Raw genomic sequence first — 16807 nt, 5'->3', positions numbered from 1 at the left:
CTGAGAGAAGTGAACCACTGCCCTGTATCATATGATGACACCACTGATGATCTTGGTGGTGATCTTTCATAGTACACATGATCTATCCAATGTATGATTTGGCACACTGGATAGCATTTCATATACTCTAGTTTTGTGAAATGGAAGATCGTCCATGACACACTGTTGTAGTGCTCATGCCTTAGTGGGTGGGCAGAACATAGTCTTAATATTTTGTTTCTGGACAAGGCATCCTGCTTCACTCGATAATGCCCAGTGTATGGCACAAATATAGTGGCATCACTTAGTTCCTGTTCCTCCACAGTCTTTGACAATAGTGAAGTAGGTGTTATATGTAGTGACCACTGAATTTGCCTTCCAATGTAGCCATTTTCTTGTAGGCTGTCTTCAAGTGTTCTAATTTTTAGTCGAGATTTTTTTTGGTACACAGAATGTACTATGTTTTTAAGTACACCAGTTTTCTGTGCCAGCTGATCGCAGCTCTGAACATACAGGTACAATCTGTGAGAGTCTTATTGCAAGACACACACATCAAAAAAAGTTTTGCATCACCTCAGTTCTGAGAGTTCCGCGACCTGTTCAAAAAATTGGTATAGAGATCAACATAAACATCATTTCTGCCTTTTTTACTGCTCATGAAAACCACACACTGCATGTTGTACCACCATAGAGTGAGCCCTTCAGAGGTGGTGATCAAAACTGCTGTACACACCGGTACCGCTAATACCTAGTAGCATGTCCCCTTGCATTAATGCATGCCTGTATTTGTCATGGCATACTATCCACTAATTCGTCAAGACACTGTTGGTCCAGATTGTCCCACTCCTCAACGGCAATTCGGCGTAGATCCTTCAGAGTGGTTGGTGAGTCACATCGTCCTTAAAAAGCCCTTTCAATCTATCCCAGGAATGTTCAATAGAGTTCATGTCTGGAGAACATACTGGCCACTCTAGTTGAGTGATGTCATTATCCTGGAGGAAGCCATTCACAAGACATGCACAATGGGGGTGTGAATTGTCACCCATGAAGATGAATGCCTCATCAATATGCTGCTGATATGGTTGCACTATCTGTCGGAGGATGGCATTCACGTATCGTACAGCCGTTATGGCGCCTTCCATGACCACCAGTGGTATACATCAGCCCCACATAATGCCACCCAAAAACAGCAAGGAACCTCCATCTTGCTACAATTGCTGGACAATGTGTCTAAGGTGTTCAGCCTGACCGGGTTGCCCCCGAACACGTCTCCGACGATTGCCTGGTTGAAGGCATATGCGACACTCATCGGTGAAGAGAATGTGATGCCAATCCTGAGCAGTCCATTCGGCATGTTGTTGAGCCCATCTGTACGGTGCTACATGGTGTCATGGTTGCAAAAATGGACCTCGCAATGGATGTTGGGAGTGAAATAGCACATCATGCAGCCCATTCCGCACAGTTTGAATCGTAACACAACATCCTGTGGCTGCACGAAAAGCTTTATTCAACATGGTGGCATTGCTGTCAGGGTTCCCCCGAGTCATAATCCGTAGGCAGCGGTCATCCACTTCAGTAGTAGCCCTTGGGTGGCCTGAGCGAGGCATGTCATCGACTGTTCCTGTCTCTCTATATCTCCTCCATGTCCGAACAACATCGCTTTGGTTCACTCCGATACGCCTGAACATTTCCCTTGTTGAGAGCCCTTCCTGCCACAAAGTAACAAAGTGGATGTGATCGAACTGCGGATTGACCGTCTAGGCATGGTTGAACTACAGATATCAAGAGCCGTGTACCTCCTTCCTGGTGTAATGACTGGAACTGATCAGCTGTCGGACCTCCTCCATCTAACAGGCAATACTCATGCATGGTTGTTTACATCTTTGGGTGGGTTTAGTGACATCTCTGAACGGTCAAATGAACTGTGTCTGTGATACAATATCCATAGTCAACATCTATCTTCAGGAGTTCTGGAAGCCGGGATGATGCAAAACTTTTTTGATGTATTTATATTGTGACCCAAAGGTCCATCTGCCTTCCTCTTCACCAATACATTCAGATCACCATCCAATTGCATCTCTATCATCAATCTGACATTCAGGTGAATGGAGCTGAGATTCACAAGGAATCTGTGCAGCTCTTCTGTTCCATGTACCCTATTATGAATGTGTTGTTGACATACTCCGAAGCAGCAAGTTGAGGCCGCCCATTGCAATCCCTACTAACAGCTTGTACAATGTCCCCTCAAAGAAAACTTTGCTCTCGATTTAATTAGGACCAAGAGCAAAATTTTCAACAAACACAGGGAACTGAATCCTAGGATTAATGAAGCCATTGCTGCCACCACAGTGACTCTTGTCATGGAGTGGGGATGGTCTCCAAATCCCAGATACTGTGTCAGTTGACTCGTCGATGTGCCTCTGTGGGAATGGATGGGATCAATTTCTGTAATATTGTGCTATTTGGATATTAATAACTGGCAGTACACCTGTGGATTATTTACTTATGAAATACACAAAGAGAAACTGAAAAATCACTATGCTGAATTTAAGGAGCTTTACAATGAATTCTAACTGATGTGGTACCAATGACTTCAAACCCATATCGAATATCGAAAGTGCAAGGTCATGAACATACTAACCATCTGGTTATAATCTACAGAAATTATATTATTTTTGTGTGGTCATTTTGCAGCATCTATTTTTGACTGCGCACCACAACTTTTAGGATCTATATCATAATGACTTGCAGCTGTTTTTCATGCCAAAGGTGTACCAACATGGCATTTTGTGTATAGTCATCATTTTTTGGATGATCAGTGGCTATCTGTATAGTGGTTGATGAGTTTGTTTTTGCTTTAGTTATCATATGAGAATAAATTTGATTGTGTTGCAAGCAATCAACCATGGCCCTACTATCCTACGGATAATACTGGCACACCTATTCCAGGTACCATTGATAGGATGAAAGGCCTGAAGTGGATATTTTTGGATGTTCATCTTGTGTCTTGTGTCAAATGTATAGCTTGCTGCAGGTTCCAAACATCATGGTCATAAGGTTGTCATTATTTGATTCACTGTGGTGTAAATAGAATGAAATGTTTTGTATGTTGCTTAAAGACTTCCCTAAAATGAGTTTGACAATGTTACCTGCCCATCATCATTATTGCATTTTTCTTGAATGCTGTAATCTAATGAAATATTACTCATCAAATGTCTGAGAATACACAAATATCTTTCATGGTGCAATAACAACCAGAGAACTATGGCACTACCAGATAAAACACTGAAAAATGAATATGATTGTGAAATTTTAAAAGTAACTGCTCTGGCTGTTCTCAGGTATTTTGTGTAACTCTCCTAGGATGCCCCCAATTCAACTTGTATTACTAGGTGAAATATCAACAGAGATAAAAAGTACTTTTACTTACCAAGTGTTGGCAGACACATGCATTAACAAAAGTCACACATTTAACTTCATTCAGCATAAATGATGTTTTCGCAAAGCCTGTAAGTGTGTCATTCATGATTTAAATAATGAAAAATAGCACCAGTTACTGATTTTTTCATGCTCAGCACAATACATTTGAAGTATTTATTCTCATTTTCAAGAGCATAGCACATTTCTTCACATAAATATTTTTTGTGACATTTGGATATAGGATTTTCTGCCTATCTTTCACTGTCTTTTTGAGGTCATAATGGAATTGGAATCAGACAAATTAAATCTTGTACTTTTTTGTTTGATATGCTGATGTCTACTTACAAGGATTGTGCCTCCTCCATTACACAGAATATCTCACACATGCCTATCATCATTCATACTGTTTGTTTTTATAATCAATGTTCTAAAGAGATATTATGACAGTATGATTTTGCAGAGAGTTTGTATGCAATTGAAGTGTTACATTTCTTTGGATTACATTGACATAAAGCTGTTAGTTATAAAAGAGACGTCGAGCTGCAGAGGGGTATGACAAAAAAACAGCTATACATTTGAACTTTTTGCCAAAAGGCCTTCTTCAAACGGGGAAAACACACACACACACACACACACAACTCATGGACCTGACCACTGTCTCTCACTGCTGAGGTCTGACTGTGAACAGCAACTGTGCCTGATGGGAGTAAGGAGAAGGCTGGGATGGGGGAGGGGACAATAGCACAGCGATGGGGGAAGGTGTAGTGATGCTTATGGAATGCAGGGCAGTGGTGGGGTCAGGGTACAGCTGCTGGGTGCACTCGGGGCAGGGGAGGGGAAGAAGTAGAGGAAGAGAAAAAGACCAGCAGGTGCATTGGTAGAAGAGAAGGCTGTGTAGTGATGGAATGGGAGTTGGGGAAGGGATAGGTGGGTGAAAGGCAGAGACTAACAAAGGTTGACACCAAAGGAGTTATGGGAATATATGATATACTGCGGGGAGAGTTCCCACCTGCTCAATTCAGAAAAGATGGTGTTGGCAGAAAGGATCCAGATGGTGCAGGCTGTGAAGCAGTCACTGACGTGAAGCAAATTTTGTTGTTTACATGTTCAGCAACTGGGTGGTCCAGCTGTCTCTTGCCCACAGTTTGTCAGTAGCCATTCATGTGGATACAGGACGTCATGCCCATGCAGAAAGCAATGCAGTGGTTGTAGATTAGTTTTTAGACCACATGACTGCTTTCACAGGTAGCTCTACCTTTGATGGGACAGGTGATGCCTCTGACCAGACTAGAGTAGGTGGTGGTGGGAGGATGTATGGGACAGGTATTACATCTAGATCTATTGCTGGGATATGAGCCACGAGACATGGGATTACAAGCAGGATTGGAGTACTGATGGACAAGGATATTGCATAGGTTTGGTGGGCACCAGAATACCATTGTGAGAGGGGCGGCAAGCATACAGGGTAGGATATTCCTCATTTCAGTGCACAATGAGTGGTAGTCGAAACCCTGGTGGAGAACGTGACTCAGTTGCTCCAGTCCCGGGGGTACTGAGTCACAAGTGGAGTACTCCTTTGTGTCTGGATGGTGGGAATGTGGGAGGTGATGACTGGAGAGACAAGGCACTGGCGATCTGCTTCTGTACAAGGTCTGGAGGGTAATTTTGATCTGTGAATGCCTCAATGAGACCCTTGTTATATTTGGGGAGGGACTGTTTGTACTACAAATGCAATGGCTATGGATGGCTATAGGAAGGGACTTCATGGTATGGAATGTCTGGCAGCTGTCAAAGTGGAGGTAGGTTTGATATGGATGGAGGTACTGATTTGGCCATATCTGAGGTGAAGGTTAACACAGAGAAAGGTGGTTTGATGGGTTGAGGAGGACCAGGTAAAGCAAATTTGGGAGAGGGTTTGAGGTTTTCGAGGAATGTGGATAGGTGTCCTCACCCTCAATTCGGTTCATGAAGATGTCTTCACTAACTGAAACAGATGATGGGTTTGGGACTCTGGGTGGTTAGGAAGGATTCCTCAAGATGACTTATGGATAAGTTGGCATATGATGGTTACCACAGATTTGTTTGTACATCATGCCTGCAAATGCAAAGTAATTGTGAGTGAGGATATATTTGGTCATGATGACCAGAAAGGAGCTTGTAAGTTTGAAGAGAGTCAGGCATTGGGAAAGTTGGTGCTCAATAATGGCATGATCATGGGCATTACGGATTGGTGTAGTGACAAGCAAGATGTTGTGTGGTAAAAGAATAGAAACTCCAGAGAGTCAGAGGAAGAAATGGTTTCTGTCTTTTATACAGGAGGGTAATAGGCTGAAGGTGTTGGTCAGAGCAGAGATTCTCTCAAATGGGGAGGGTAATAGGCTGAAGGTGTGGGTCAGAGCAGAGATTCTCTCAGTGGGGTCACAGTAGCCAGCCACAATGGGGCATTGTAATCGATTGGGTTTAAGAACTAGGAAGCATGCAGAAGGTAGGAGTGTAGTGAGTGGTAGGAGTGAGGGGAGGGGCTGGAGAGGGAGAGGTAGAGGGGAGAGGGAGAGGTAGAGGAAAGAGGGAGAGGGGAGAGGGAGAGGGGAGAGGGGAGAGGGGAGAGGGGAGAGGGAAGAGGGGAGGGGGAGGGGAGAGTGAAGAGGGGAGAGGTAGAGGTGGAGGTAGAGGTAAGTGGTAATAGGTAAGAGGGAGAGGGACTCAGGGGACACATTCTGGAATGGCCTATTAAGGAGAGACTGGAGATCCTGTTGGCTTTCTGAAATGGTGTCACTGTAGCTAGTTGTAGGTGGACGAATCTGACAGCTGGCGAGCCCCTCCATCAGGTAATATCTGCAGTTTAAAACAACAGCGGTGGAGCCTTTGTCAGCAGGTAGGATTATGAAGTTGGGATCAGTTTTAAGATGGTGGATAGTGGTTCTTTCAGTGGATGAAAGGTTAGTTTGCATGTTAAGGGATATGTGAAATGGTGGTGAGGCAAGGTTTGAGGTTAAGAAATTCTGGAAAGTTAACAGGGAGTGATTTGGATGGCGGTGGGGGTGATCACAGCTGGATGGAGGAGTGAACAGAGTAGGTCATGGATCAATATTGGCACTAGGTTGAGTTTAATTGGTAGGGGTGGTGGCAAAAAGTTTTCCATTGTAGGAACCGGCTGATGAAGAGGTCTTTAACACGTTCAGAATGATTGAATTTGTAAGTGGGGAAAAGGTAAGGGCCTTTTGTAAGGTCTGATACTCCAGTCGGTCTAAGGCTTTTGGAGGAAGATTTATTACTGTTTTTGGGTCCGTTTATGGTTTGGGTTCTGTATGGTGGTGAGTAGGAGGTTCTAAGGGTGTGATATAATAGTAGGTCAGTGAGGTTGGGTTTGTTGCTATCAGGGGATGCTGGAGACATTTGGAGGTTGTTGTATAGGTCGCAGATAGTGGTAGTCCAAGGTGGTGAACCGGTTGGAGTTTTTTGAGGTAGCACTGTGCTTGCTGCTCTAGCTCCTGGAGGGCAAGAGTTTCAGTATGAGAGATGGGATGCAGGAATTAGGGATTGCACAGCAGGAGATTTTACAGGTGGAGAGAACATACTGCTAGGAGGTTTGGGCCTGATTTACATGGTTTTGGAGGACTTGGTAGCTGAGGGCTATGGACTGGCAGAATTTGAACAGACAGAGAACACTGTGGAAGGAGGAGTTGCTTCTGGTGATGGTACAGCCATTTGTGGGGATTCCATGAGCTAGGCAACAATGTAAGAACAGTACTGGGTTCTGGATAGGGATAAGGAAACTTTTCTGTTTTGGTTCAGATTCACAATACTGTCATTATTACATCCTAAATTTTCCACTGTTGTCAATTATAAAATTACTTTACCGTTATTGACTGCTGGAAGATATTAAGATATTCCACCACTTCCACAAATCACTTACAATGGATTTAATGAAGAGTTGGAAATTTTGTACACCACATAAGGCAAGGAAGAAAAATTTCCTGACAAACTAGATAACAAATCATTTAATTTTTTTTAAAAATGTTTCTCCTGCTAGCAGTGTCATTGGTCACAAAATGTTTTCTTTCTGAAGATACAGAAATCACCAGGTGCCATGCCTTATCCAGTTGAAAGCCATCGTCATGATTAATAAGGTCTTGCCATAAATGGATTTTCACCAATTCCTTATTAATTGAATCCCAGAAGGATCTCTTTGAGGCCAAAATATCCATGGCAGAATAATCCAGAGAATGTAAAGATAAAATTCTTAGCTATGGCTGACTTACTTGGCTGCGAAAGGCAAGTGTGACAATCATGTTCAACACATCTTTCATGCACTGTGCACACTGTCTGACCAAGATAGGCTTTGCTGCACTGGCAAGGTATACTGTAGATTCCAGCCCTCCACAATCCCAGATCATTCTTTGCCAAACCAAGAAGAGCACTGGTATCTGTAGTTGGGTGGAAGACTACTCTGACATGACATTTCCTTAATGTTCTGCCTAATTTTGATGAAATATTGCCAATGTAAGGGAGGAATGCCCTGGATCTGAAGTGGCCCTTCTCCTCTTGGTCTTGTGGGTGATCATGTTTCTTCTTGCTTAAAGCTGTGCTAATCTAATGTGGAGAATATCCATTATATTTTCACATTGGCTATAGGTGTTCCAGCTTCTTTCTTCTGCCTCAATCAGACACAGCATGTGTCTGGTGCACTAATGTTTGAAGGATGCCCATAATTTGTGATGGGTGGTGGCAGCTAAATGCCTGCAAATACAGATCAATATGTTAGGCATATGGTGAAGGGAATGCCCTAATGATCCATCCATTTTTGGACTGACCAAAATATTCAAAAATTATAAACAGCTGCCCTTCTCCACTTCCATTGTAAACTTGATATTCTCGTCGATAGACTTCTGACGCGTTGCAAAAAGCATGATGCTGTGGGGCCCCACTACAAACATATCATCCACCACCAGAACACTTTTGGTTTTTGGTTTAAGTTCTATCAAATCAAGTGCCCTCTCCTCAGTCTTAAAAAAATTTGCTACTGGAGGGGAGAGAGGACTACCCATGCCTACCTCATCAATTTGCTCAAAATGTTAGATGTTGAATAAAAAGTAGGTTGAGGAAAGGGTATATGGACTAGTGCTGTTATACCAGTTTTGAACTTACTACTGATAGTGACGGTGAATCCACATGAGGAATCCTAGTGAAGAGTGAGACAACATCAATGGTACCAGTAAGTGTGACTCACTGAGTCAAAATGACTTTGGTCTATTAACAAAGTCACTGGAGGTACAAACATGATGTGAGCACAAAATATCTCAGTAAAGATGCTAGATGTCCAGCTAAGTCATAAGTTGGAGCATTGATATTGTTCATAATAGGATGTAATAGAAGACCTCCTTTGTGTATCTTTGGAAGACCACATTACTGTGGTGGAACAGAGGTGTGGGGTTGTAAGCCTTTCACAACTTCTTGCAGAAGGGAAGAAGAATTCAGCAACACTGTCATTTTTCTTTCTACTCAACCTGTAGGGTCTTTATCAGTCTTCCAGTACACTGGTTCACTTAACAAGTTATGAAGCTTCTGGTCAGATATCTCAAGTGGCAACAGCACAATGACGTTTCTCTTATCTGCAGGAAGGTCTATCAAGTGAGAATCATCTCACAGTTTGCATGGTGTAACCCTTTCCATGGAGCAGACATTACTCTTCTAGGAAACATTACGGTTCTAAGGTGGGGTACTTGTAAGGGCAAGACATATTTCACATCTTAATTCCTCTGCAGCATCACTGGAAGAGGTCTAAAGGCTTCTTCCACCACACTAATGAAATCAGTTAAAGGCAAGGTTGTAGGTGTAGGTGCAAGTTCCTGCCATTCGTGTGCACTGATAGCAACACATTGTCCAAAACCTTATCTATTAAATTAACAATGGAGCATCAAAAAGCATCTTCTCGCAATAATTCCTGACATGCAGTCATACTCTGAAGATTGTCTGGTCTTGATAAAATGTGTCACTCTAGCAAACTTCGGAGTGAGGCCATTGTTCCAGCATTTCAGTAAAAAATAGAATGAAACTAACAATCTCACTCACTTACTACGTAACTTATCTGATTTCTGAATGTGTGACGCCAATTCAACAGAGGTCACTCATGAGCAGCTGCCTTTGCACATGTGTTTGTGACAATTTCTGGGATAAAATTAGTGAGGTGAACTAGCAATCTGCAGTGCAAAAAACTCACCTTAAGGTGGCTGAATGTTTGTCAGTTGAAATGTTATGGCAAAAAGTCGACAATATCTGGCTGCAGTCCCAGACCTTTATGAAAAACTCTTTACACCGGGAAAATTTCAAAAATCACAAAATACTATCCCTAACATTAGAATATAGAAAGTACTCCAAGATTTATTTTGTCTGATTTTCTGATTGCAGTATAACCTAAAAAAGACACAGTGCAAGAGAAGCAGATAGTCTCCATGCAAACATAACATAAAATATTTATATAAACAAACACAATTAAAAATGAGAATAAATTCTCAAATACATTGTGCTAAGCATGAAAAAATAAGTAACTGGCCCACTTTTCATTATTTAAACCATAAAATCTTTCTAAATAGATTGTCCTCCATATCACAAAGAGAGGACAAGATGGAGAAATAAGGCAATTCCAGGATAACGAAGCAAAGTAATCCCAAATTTGAATCAAGTGAATCATGATAAGAGTAGAACTAACAATAAACAAGTTTGAAAGCTACAGAAATGGAAAACAGGACAGTCTACAAGACAGATGAAAAAGATAAAGAATAGAAGGAAAAAAGAAGCAAATCCTGGAAAAGACATGATAAAATGAAGAACAGACACAACGAGAATTTAAACTGCCTCTTGCACTTTCCTGCTGCATTTTCCACAACCTAGGTTAATGGTTGACTTTCCTAATTTATTATCAAGCAGTTCTGTTTCCTCCAAACCTCTCCTCTCTTCTGTTGTGTGATGAAAAAAACCACCTCTTCTGAAAGCTATCATTTAAGTGGCTTTTGTTTCTGGTTTGTATTGCTGTCTGCTTAGAGTATCTGAACATACAATATGAGGCAACCAACCCTATGATCTCTTACATGGCCATTACCTTTCATCCTTCGGCAGATGTGAGATGATAAATGCAGGACTTGAACATTCTTGCTCTGTCTCGTATGAACAGCTTGACGAAGTTTCTCCACCAGATCTCCAAGATTCATTTGTAATGGAGCACAAGACTGGCCTGAAAATGAATAATGAATAAGATCGGCTGCAAATGTTGTGAGTATATACATTAAATCATTATTTTCATTTATAACAACATTATGAAAAGGAAAAATCATTACCACATAGAGGCTGTTGATTCGCTAACACACACAATGAAGAAGACTGCCACACATTTCAGCTTTCAGACTAAAAAGTCTCACACAGAAAACACATACACACAAGCACATGACTGCTATCTCTAGGCACTGGTCCTCAGTCCCCTGATGAGTGAGTGAGTTGTGTTTGTATGAGTATTTTCCATTTTGGAAGAAAGATTTTTGTCTGACATCTTAAGTGTTTAGCAGTCTTTTTCACTTTGCCTGTCTGCAGCTCAACACCTGGGTGTTCTTTTTCATATTATTCTTATTCCATCCTCGAATTTCCAACACTTATGAAATAAACAAAATTCTAATAACTGTATCCTTCTATGTGTCAGACAACTATTTTTGCAGAATATTATCCTTATTGTTACTAGCCCAAGGAAGAGAGAAAGAGAGTTATTATGTTTTCATGTCTAATCAGCAACTGGGACATTAGACAGGAAGTTTACTTTTTTGTATAGCCAGCCAACAATACAATGAACATACGTAGTTTACTAAACTAATTTGGTTTTGAATAAGTAAATAACAGAATTATAGCTAGCATGCATTCCTCATACTAATCTTACCTCTATGACCTGCCATGTCGGCTGGTATATTTAACTTGCGGAAACGATGGTAATACTCATTTAAACGGTCAAAATTATCAACATTGCTCTTCTCCTGTGGCCGAGTGCTGCCCAGGCTTTCAGCCAAAGTAGCCATCTCATTAATTCCAATGTTGAAATAAACCGGTGTGATGTTAAATGAAACAGTGTCAGCCCCTGGGTGTGACAGTGGTAGCATGGAATAGACGGCATCGGGGACAGGAAGTAGCACAGTCAGAGCAGTCCGGGAACCTGTCACACGGGGAGCTGGCAGCTGTGGCTGTCCTGCTTCTTGCTGCTGGCTACCTGATCTGAACACAGTAATAATCCTTCCTTCATTGTGACATGGTCTCACATATGTTACTTTACTTATCCACAACAAGAAACCTTAAATATTCTGTCATGTCAAGCAGTATATTTACATGACAAATTGTTTAATAAGTACCCACATCTCCAAAAAATAACTACATTATTTTAAGTGATCACTTATTTTATAAAAGTAAGCATAACTTTCTAGCTTAGTTTAAACTGAATGATATGGTGAACATAAAAAACAATGAAAGTTATCGTACAATGCAGGCTTTCCTGTGTGGTACTTCTGTCAATGGTTTTTGTTTTATGGACATTAGGCAGGGAAATATGCTTTGGACCATAGCCTAATTCCTATAAGACAAAAGTATCACTGACAGAATAAAATTATTACAAATACAAATATGTAACTAAGATAAAATTTCCAACACATTTTAAAATTTGTGGCCTGTTGGGGTTGTTTGGTAATACATTCCAAAGATCAAATCCCTAATGCCCAGCATAATGCCATGTATAATTAAAATTTATATCCTGCTGCACGTTGAGCATAAGGTGACAGGTAAGTGAAGAAAACAGGGTATTATTACTCTCACACCTCCCGTTTTATGAGTACAACTGAATATCAAATCATATTTCAGTTATCATCTCTGCCTGGTTACTGCTGTAACAAACAATAGATTTATGATGATCTACAATACTGCTGAAAAGGAACAGAATGAATTTCAACTTTCATGAAGTATCAGTAAAAGAGACATCACAAAGTTTATTTATCAAAGTAACTCCATGATCAGGGTCCAAGAAGCATGTGATTCTGCCCAGCCACCACTTCATCCTCTACATTACAGCATTGGTTTGGATGAAATATGGAGGTCCATGGGGTTAGCAAATTGCTCTCCCAGCCATTGTTGGTTATCCAAACCTCAGACCCACTCCTTCTCAACTGGTCACACTAGACTGAGCATACCCCCTTCCCAGTCCTCTCACCTCTTGGTAGTACTGTGAAAGCACCCCAGATCCACATAGCAGTCAGGGGGCACTGACCACTAAACTACAGAAGTGGATAATGGGGTTAGCGGGTATTTAATTACTGAGGAAAGGAAATAACAGAAAGATAGCAGTGAAAAAAGAGAAAAGTACCGCCCAGCAATTCTGACTCATAATTTTATGGTTTTCTAAACAGAATTTTCCTTTTGATACAAAGACAACTTTTACTCTGTGGTCTCTCATGTTTTCTCAGTGCAACTGACTAACAGTGAGCTTCCAGGTGTTCTGCCAAGTTACTGTATCCATTTTCTGACCTAGCCGGGAAGGGGGGTGGCGGAGGGGGGAGGGGGGGGGACTAACCCCTGGAAGTATGGAGTATTTTCAATATTTTGGTGGACACACAGTGATTTGTAAGTGCCATAAAAAATTTACAGTTCAGACTCTGTTATAATCTGCACAATACTAACTTTTAGATCATTTTCTTGAAAGAAAACCACCTAGCTATACTATTTTTTCCCCTTTCTCTAAGAGCTGGGCCAGCCGAGTATGGGCGCCTCAATTCCAAGGGCCCATGATTACTCTGCAAGGTTGCATTACTGTCAAGCGTTTTCTGACCATTGTGGCTGATCACGTTCATCCCTTGGTACCATTTTTTCCCCCAATGGCGATGCTGTGTTCCAGGACAACAATGCTCCTGTTCACACTCATCACATTGTCCAGGAGCATGAGGATAGAGTGTTCCACCTCCAATAATCAAATCAGATCTCAATATTATTAAGCCTTTGTGGTCTACTTTGGAGGGAAGGATAAGTGATCACTCTCTAACTTGATCATAGTTAACTTAACTTGCCATTATTTTGCAAGAATGATGGTTTAACATCCCCTTGAAAACCACACAGCATCTGTATTTATCCACTTTGAAATGACGGGAAGCTGTTTTGAATGCCAATAGTTTTTGTACACCATATTAGGCATGGTAATGCATTGCATTTTTGGTGTTTCCATACTTCTGTCGTCCCCCCCCCCCCCCCCCCCCCCCCCCAATAGTTTCTGCAGTTGTAACAAAATCCAGATTCGTTGGCTTCTGAAAATCATACATGTAACTGTATTGGAAAAAAAAAAATCTACCCACCATGGGGTTGTATGAGGAAACATACAGAGAGTGGCCCTAAACGGTCTGAAATGTCTGAAATGCTTGTCAGGGTGTTTGTGGCATGAGAGGTTGTGTTGAGAAACTGTTACGAAAAAAATTCAATAAATTGTGCCGTTTTTGGGTTATTTAGCACTGAAGTTATCTGATCCTGTCACTGCACACTCAAATTCAAGCGCTTGCACAAGCTAAAATGCAGAAATGCACAAACAGCTGTGGGTCAGGGTATTACCATTTGTTCAAATGGTCATTACTTAAGTCCACGTCATGTAGGATGGCGACCCAATTTTCAGCCGTTTTGCGCATCCCCGTCCACTATCTACTGGTAGCCAATAATGTGCATTCTCTTTCCGAGTGGCTAGCAGCGAGTTACACTAGACAACGAGAATCTCGCTCCTACATGCTGCACTGTTGCCATACTTCCTGGCAGCTGAGTTACTTATTCAACTTTCAGTTTGTTTTTGTTTTCTTTTTTTCCTTGTAGCAGTATAGCAGTGAATGTGTATCTGTAAACATTTCAAGTGTGATTTTTAAAAAAAAAAAAGGTCAGGTGATGGCATTAAGGTGAATTACTTACCACATTAATAAATTTTTTAAACATGAATTTGAAAGCGGGCCTCCTACTGTTGACATTTGAAGACACAAGAACTGTAAAGAGAATTGTAAATGAAAGAGTCAGAACTGTAGAAACCATAGAAAAAGATGGTTTTGTGTCGCCTGGAAAGCATTGAAATTGCAACAAACCTGTAACACAAATGGATGGTTTTAACAATGATGTTTTAAAGTGCTCCATGTGAATGATGGATGCCCGACATCCACAAAAATGTGTTACAGTTATGCAAGAGAAAACTGGCTTCAATGATAAGCACTTCGTCAATGTAAAGAATTTTGAAAGATGTTGGTTCCAGATATGTTAAGAAGAGAGTTTTCAGTTCAAAGAAGTGACATAGGTGCAGCAAAAACTAATCCCATATTTTATATGGGATTAGTTTTTGCTGCACCTATGATTCATGATAGAAGAGGAGGTAGTTCAATAGTGTATCACTTTTATGAAACATGAGCCAATTAGAATCATTCCAGGAAGATCTGCTGGAAAATGAGTGATGGTACTGGCTGTTTTAAAATTCTCATAGGAATAGGTTCTTGGATAAGTATTCTGCAGTGCTGACTCTTCTTCGGGTTTTGTTTCTGAGAATAAACTTGTATTTACATGTAAGAAAAACAGCAGTGACTACCACTCGCAAATGAACACTGTCAGTTTCTTGACATGATCGACAAATTTTGTCATGCCTTGTTTCGAAGTTGGTCATTGCCAATTATAATGCAACTGTTACAGAGAAAACAACAAGTACAAACACCAGAAAAGTGGATATTTATATCTGGCTTACACATGAAACTATTAAGCACAGTATAAACCAGACTTGTGTCGATTTCCTATAGCTCATTAATTTATACTAGTCACATGACAGAATGTACAAACTTGACTTCCTTGCATGTGAATGGGGTCACACAGTTTTGTGATTAGCCACATGTCACTGTCAGTGTAGCCCCATGGAATTAATTTGGGCAAAAGGTTAACACTATGTGGAAGAAAAAACAAAACATTCAAGATGACATACAGCGAATCACTTGTGCATGAGACAATAGACAACATCCCACCTGTAGCACGGGCACAGTCTGTGTTTCATGCTGAAAAGCTACAGAAAGAGGAATTTAACAGGGAACTGATGATGGATACAAGCCTTGAAGCTATCACTGTGAATTTACAATCAGATTGTTCAGAAACACACTCAAATAAAAATGACGATGGTATTATGATGTAGACTTTGAAACAAAGTAATAATATTTCTTAGTTGTAAAGACCCGTAGTTTAAAAAATGTGTTTGTCAACATATCAGTTGCATACATAATAATGAGAACTTCCTAGCCTTTTTGATTAGGACTTTGTATCATTTGAATAATGCAGACTATGATGTTCAACATATTACTCAAGGAGAAATTAAGCTTCTGTCACTACGTTGCTTGCTCTAATAAAATGCGAGAAGGCAGCTGGATAAATTCATCAAAAGTCCGATATTTCCATGTGTAAACCCCTGTCATTTTCAAGGCATGAACTGCATAAGGTCCTAAAATGACATTGTAACTGAAGTTGACAAATCGGTGATTTCCAATTTTAGCGGTCAGCATTCCCTGGAATTATTCATAGGTGATGGTTAATTGTTTGCTTGTTCAATGGATTTTAAACTTCTCTCACTGTAATTTTGAATGAGTTAGTTTACACTCACAGGGCTCGTTAACAGCGAACTATACGACAACTTACTGACTTTTACATTAGTCTTTTCTACTACTAATACTTTTTTACGCGCAGTGACACACACACACACACACACACACACACACACACACACACACACACAGAGAGAGAGAGAGAGAGAGAGAGAGAGAGAGAGAGAGAGAGAGAGAGAGACAAGACATACACGTTATACACATTTTTAAAAATTCTATTGAGTAGAAGCACTTGTCAAGCAAATATAATTACTTCAGTTTGTGCTTGAAGTTAAATTTTGTTGTGTATTGCATTTTTACTTATAATACACTTCAGATCGCAATAATTATTGCAAGCAGTTCCAATGATCTTTTCATTAGACAACTGTCATTTTAAGAAAAATTGTACTTCATATCTTCACAAAGCTGAGTCAGCTATTCTTGCCTGCTGACCTCGCACAGAGTAAATCTGTGGAGTAATGGACGCAACATCACCAAGATGTGAATTAATATTTCTCCCATGATGACTGATTGAAATTGTCTTTAATATTTACAATTCCCCTCATACATTTGAATGTATAACACGATGTACCGTACGCAAATGAGCCTGACTGTTGTCTGCAGCAATGCAGTTCGGAAATGTGGACTTTATTTGCCTGCTCTCTGCTGCTGCACATGCGTAGTTCTCATCCCCCCCATGCTTTCTTACCACTTTGCCTCTATGCACGGAAGCGCCGTCCTATGTGACGCGGGCTATAGTT

General features: G+C 40.8%; 1 protein-coding gene across 5 annotated transcripts in view; it reads right to left on the bottom strand.

Moving 5' to 3' along the window:
- Window positions 1-16807, bottom strand: part of LOC124613896 (inositol polyphosphate-4-phosphatase type I A) — a 261219-nt gene that overhangs the window by 22398 nt on the left and 222014 nt on the right. For all 5 annotated transcript variants that reach the window (XM_047142639.1, XM_047142641.1, XM_047142642.1 and 2 more), the window contains 2 exons: window positions 11321-11649; window positions 10499-10630 (listed from right to left, as the gene is read on the bottom strand). In XM_047142639.1, the coding sequence (XP_046998595.1) occupies window positions 10499-10630; window positions 11321-11649 (461 nt within the window). The remainder of the gene's footprint in view (window positions 1-10498; window positions 10631-11320; window positions 11650-16807) is intronic.

This window comes from Schistocerca americana, chromosome 4, assembly GCF_021461395.2.
Source record: "Schistocerca americana isolate TAMUIC-IGC-003095 chromosome 4, iqSchAmer2.1, whole genome shotgun sequence".
Taxonomy (NCBI): domain Eukaryota; kingdom Metazoa; phylum Arthropoda; class Insecta; order Orthoptera; family Acrididae; genus Schistocerca; species Schistocerca americana.
The sequence above is the reverse complement of the archived record's forward strand: the minus strand, read 5'-3'. Positions and strand labels throughout refer to the sequence as shown.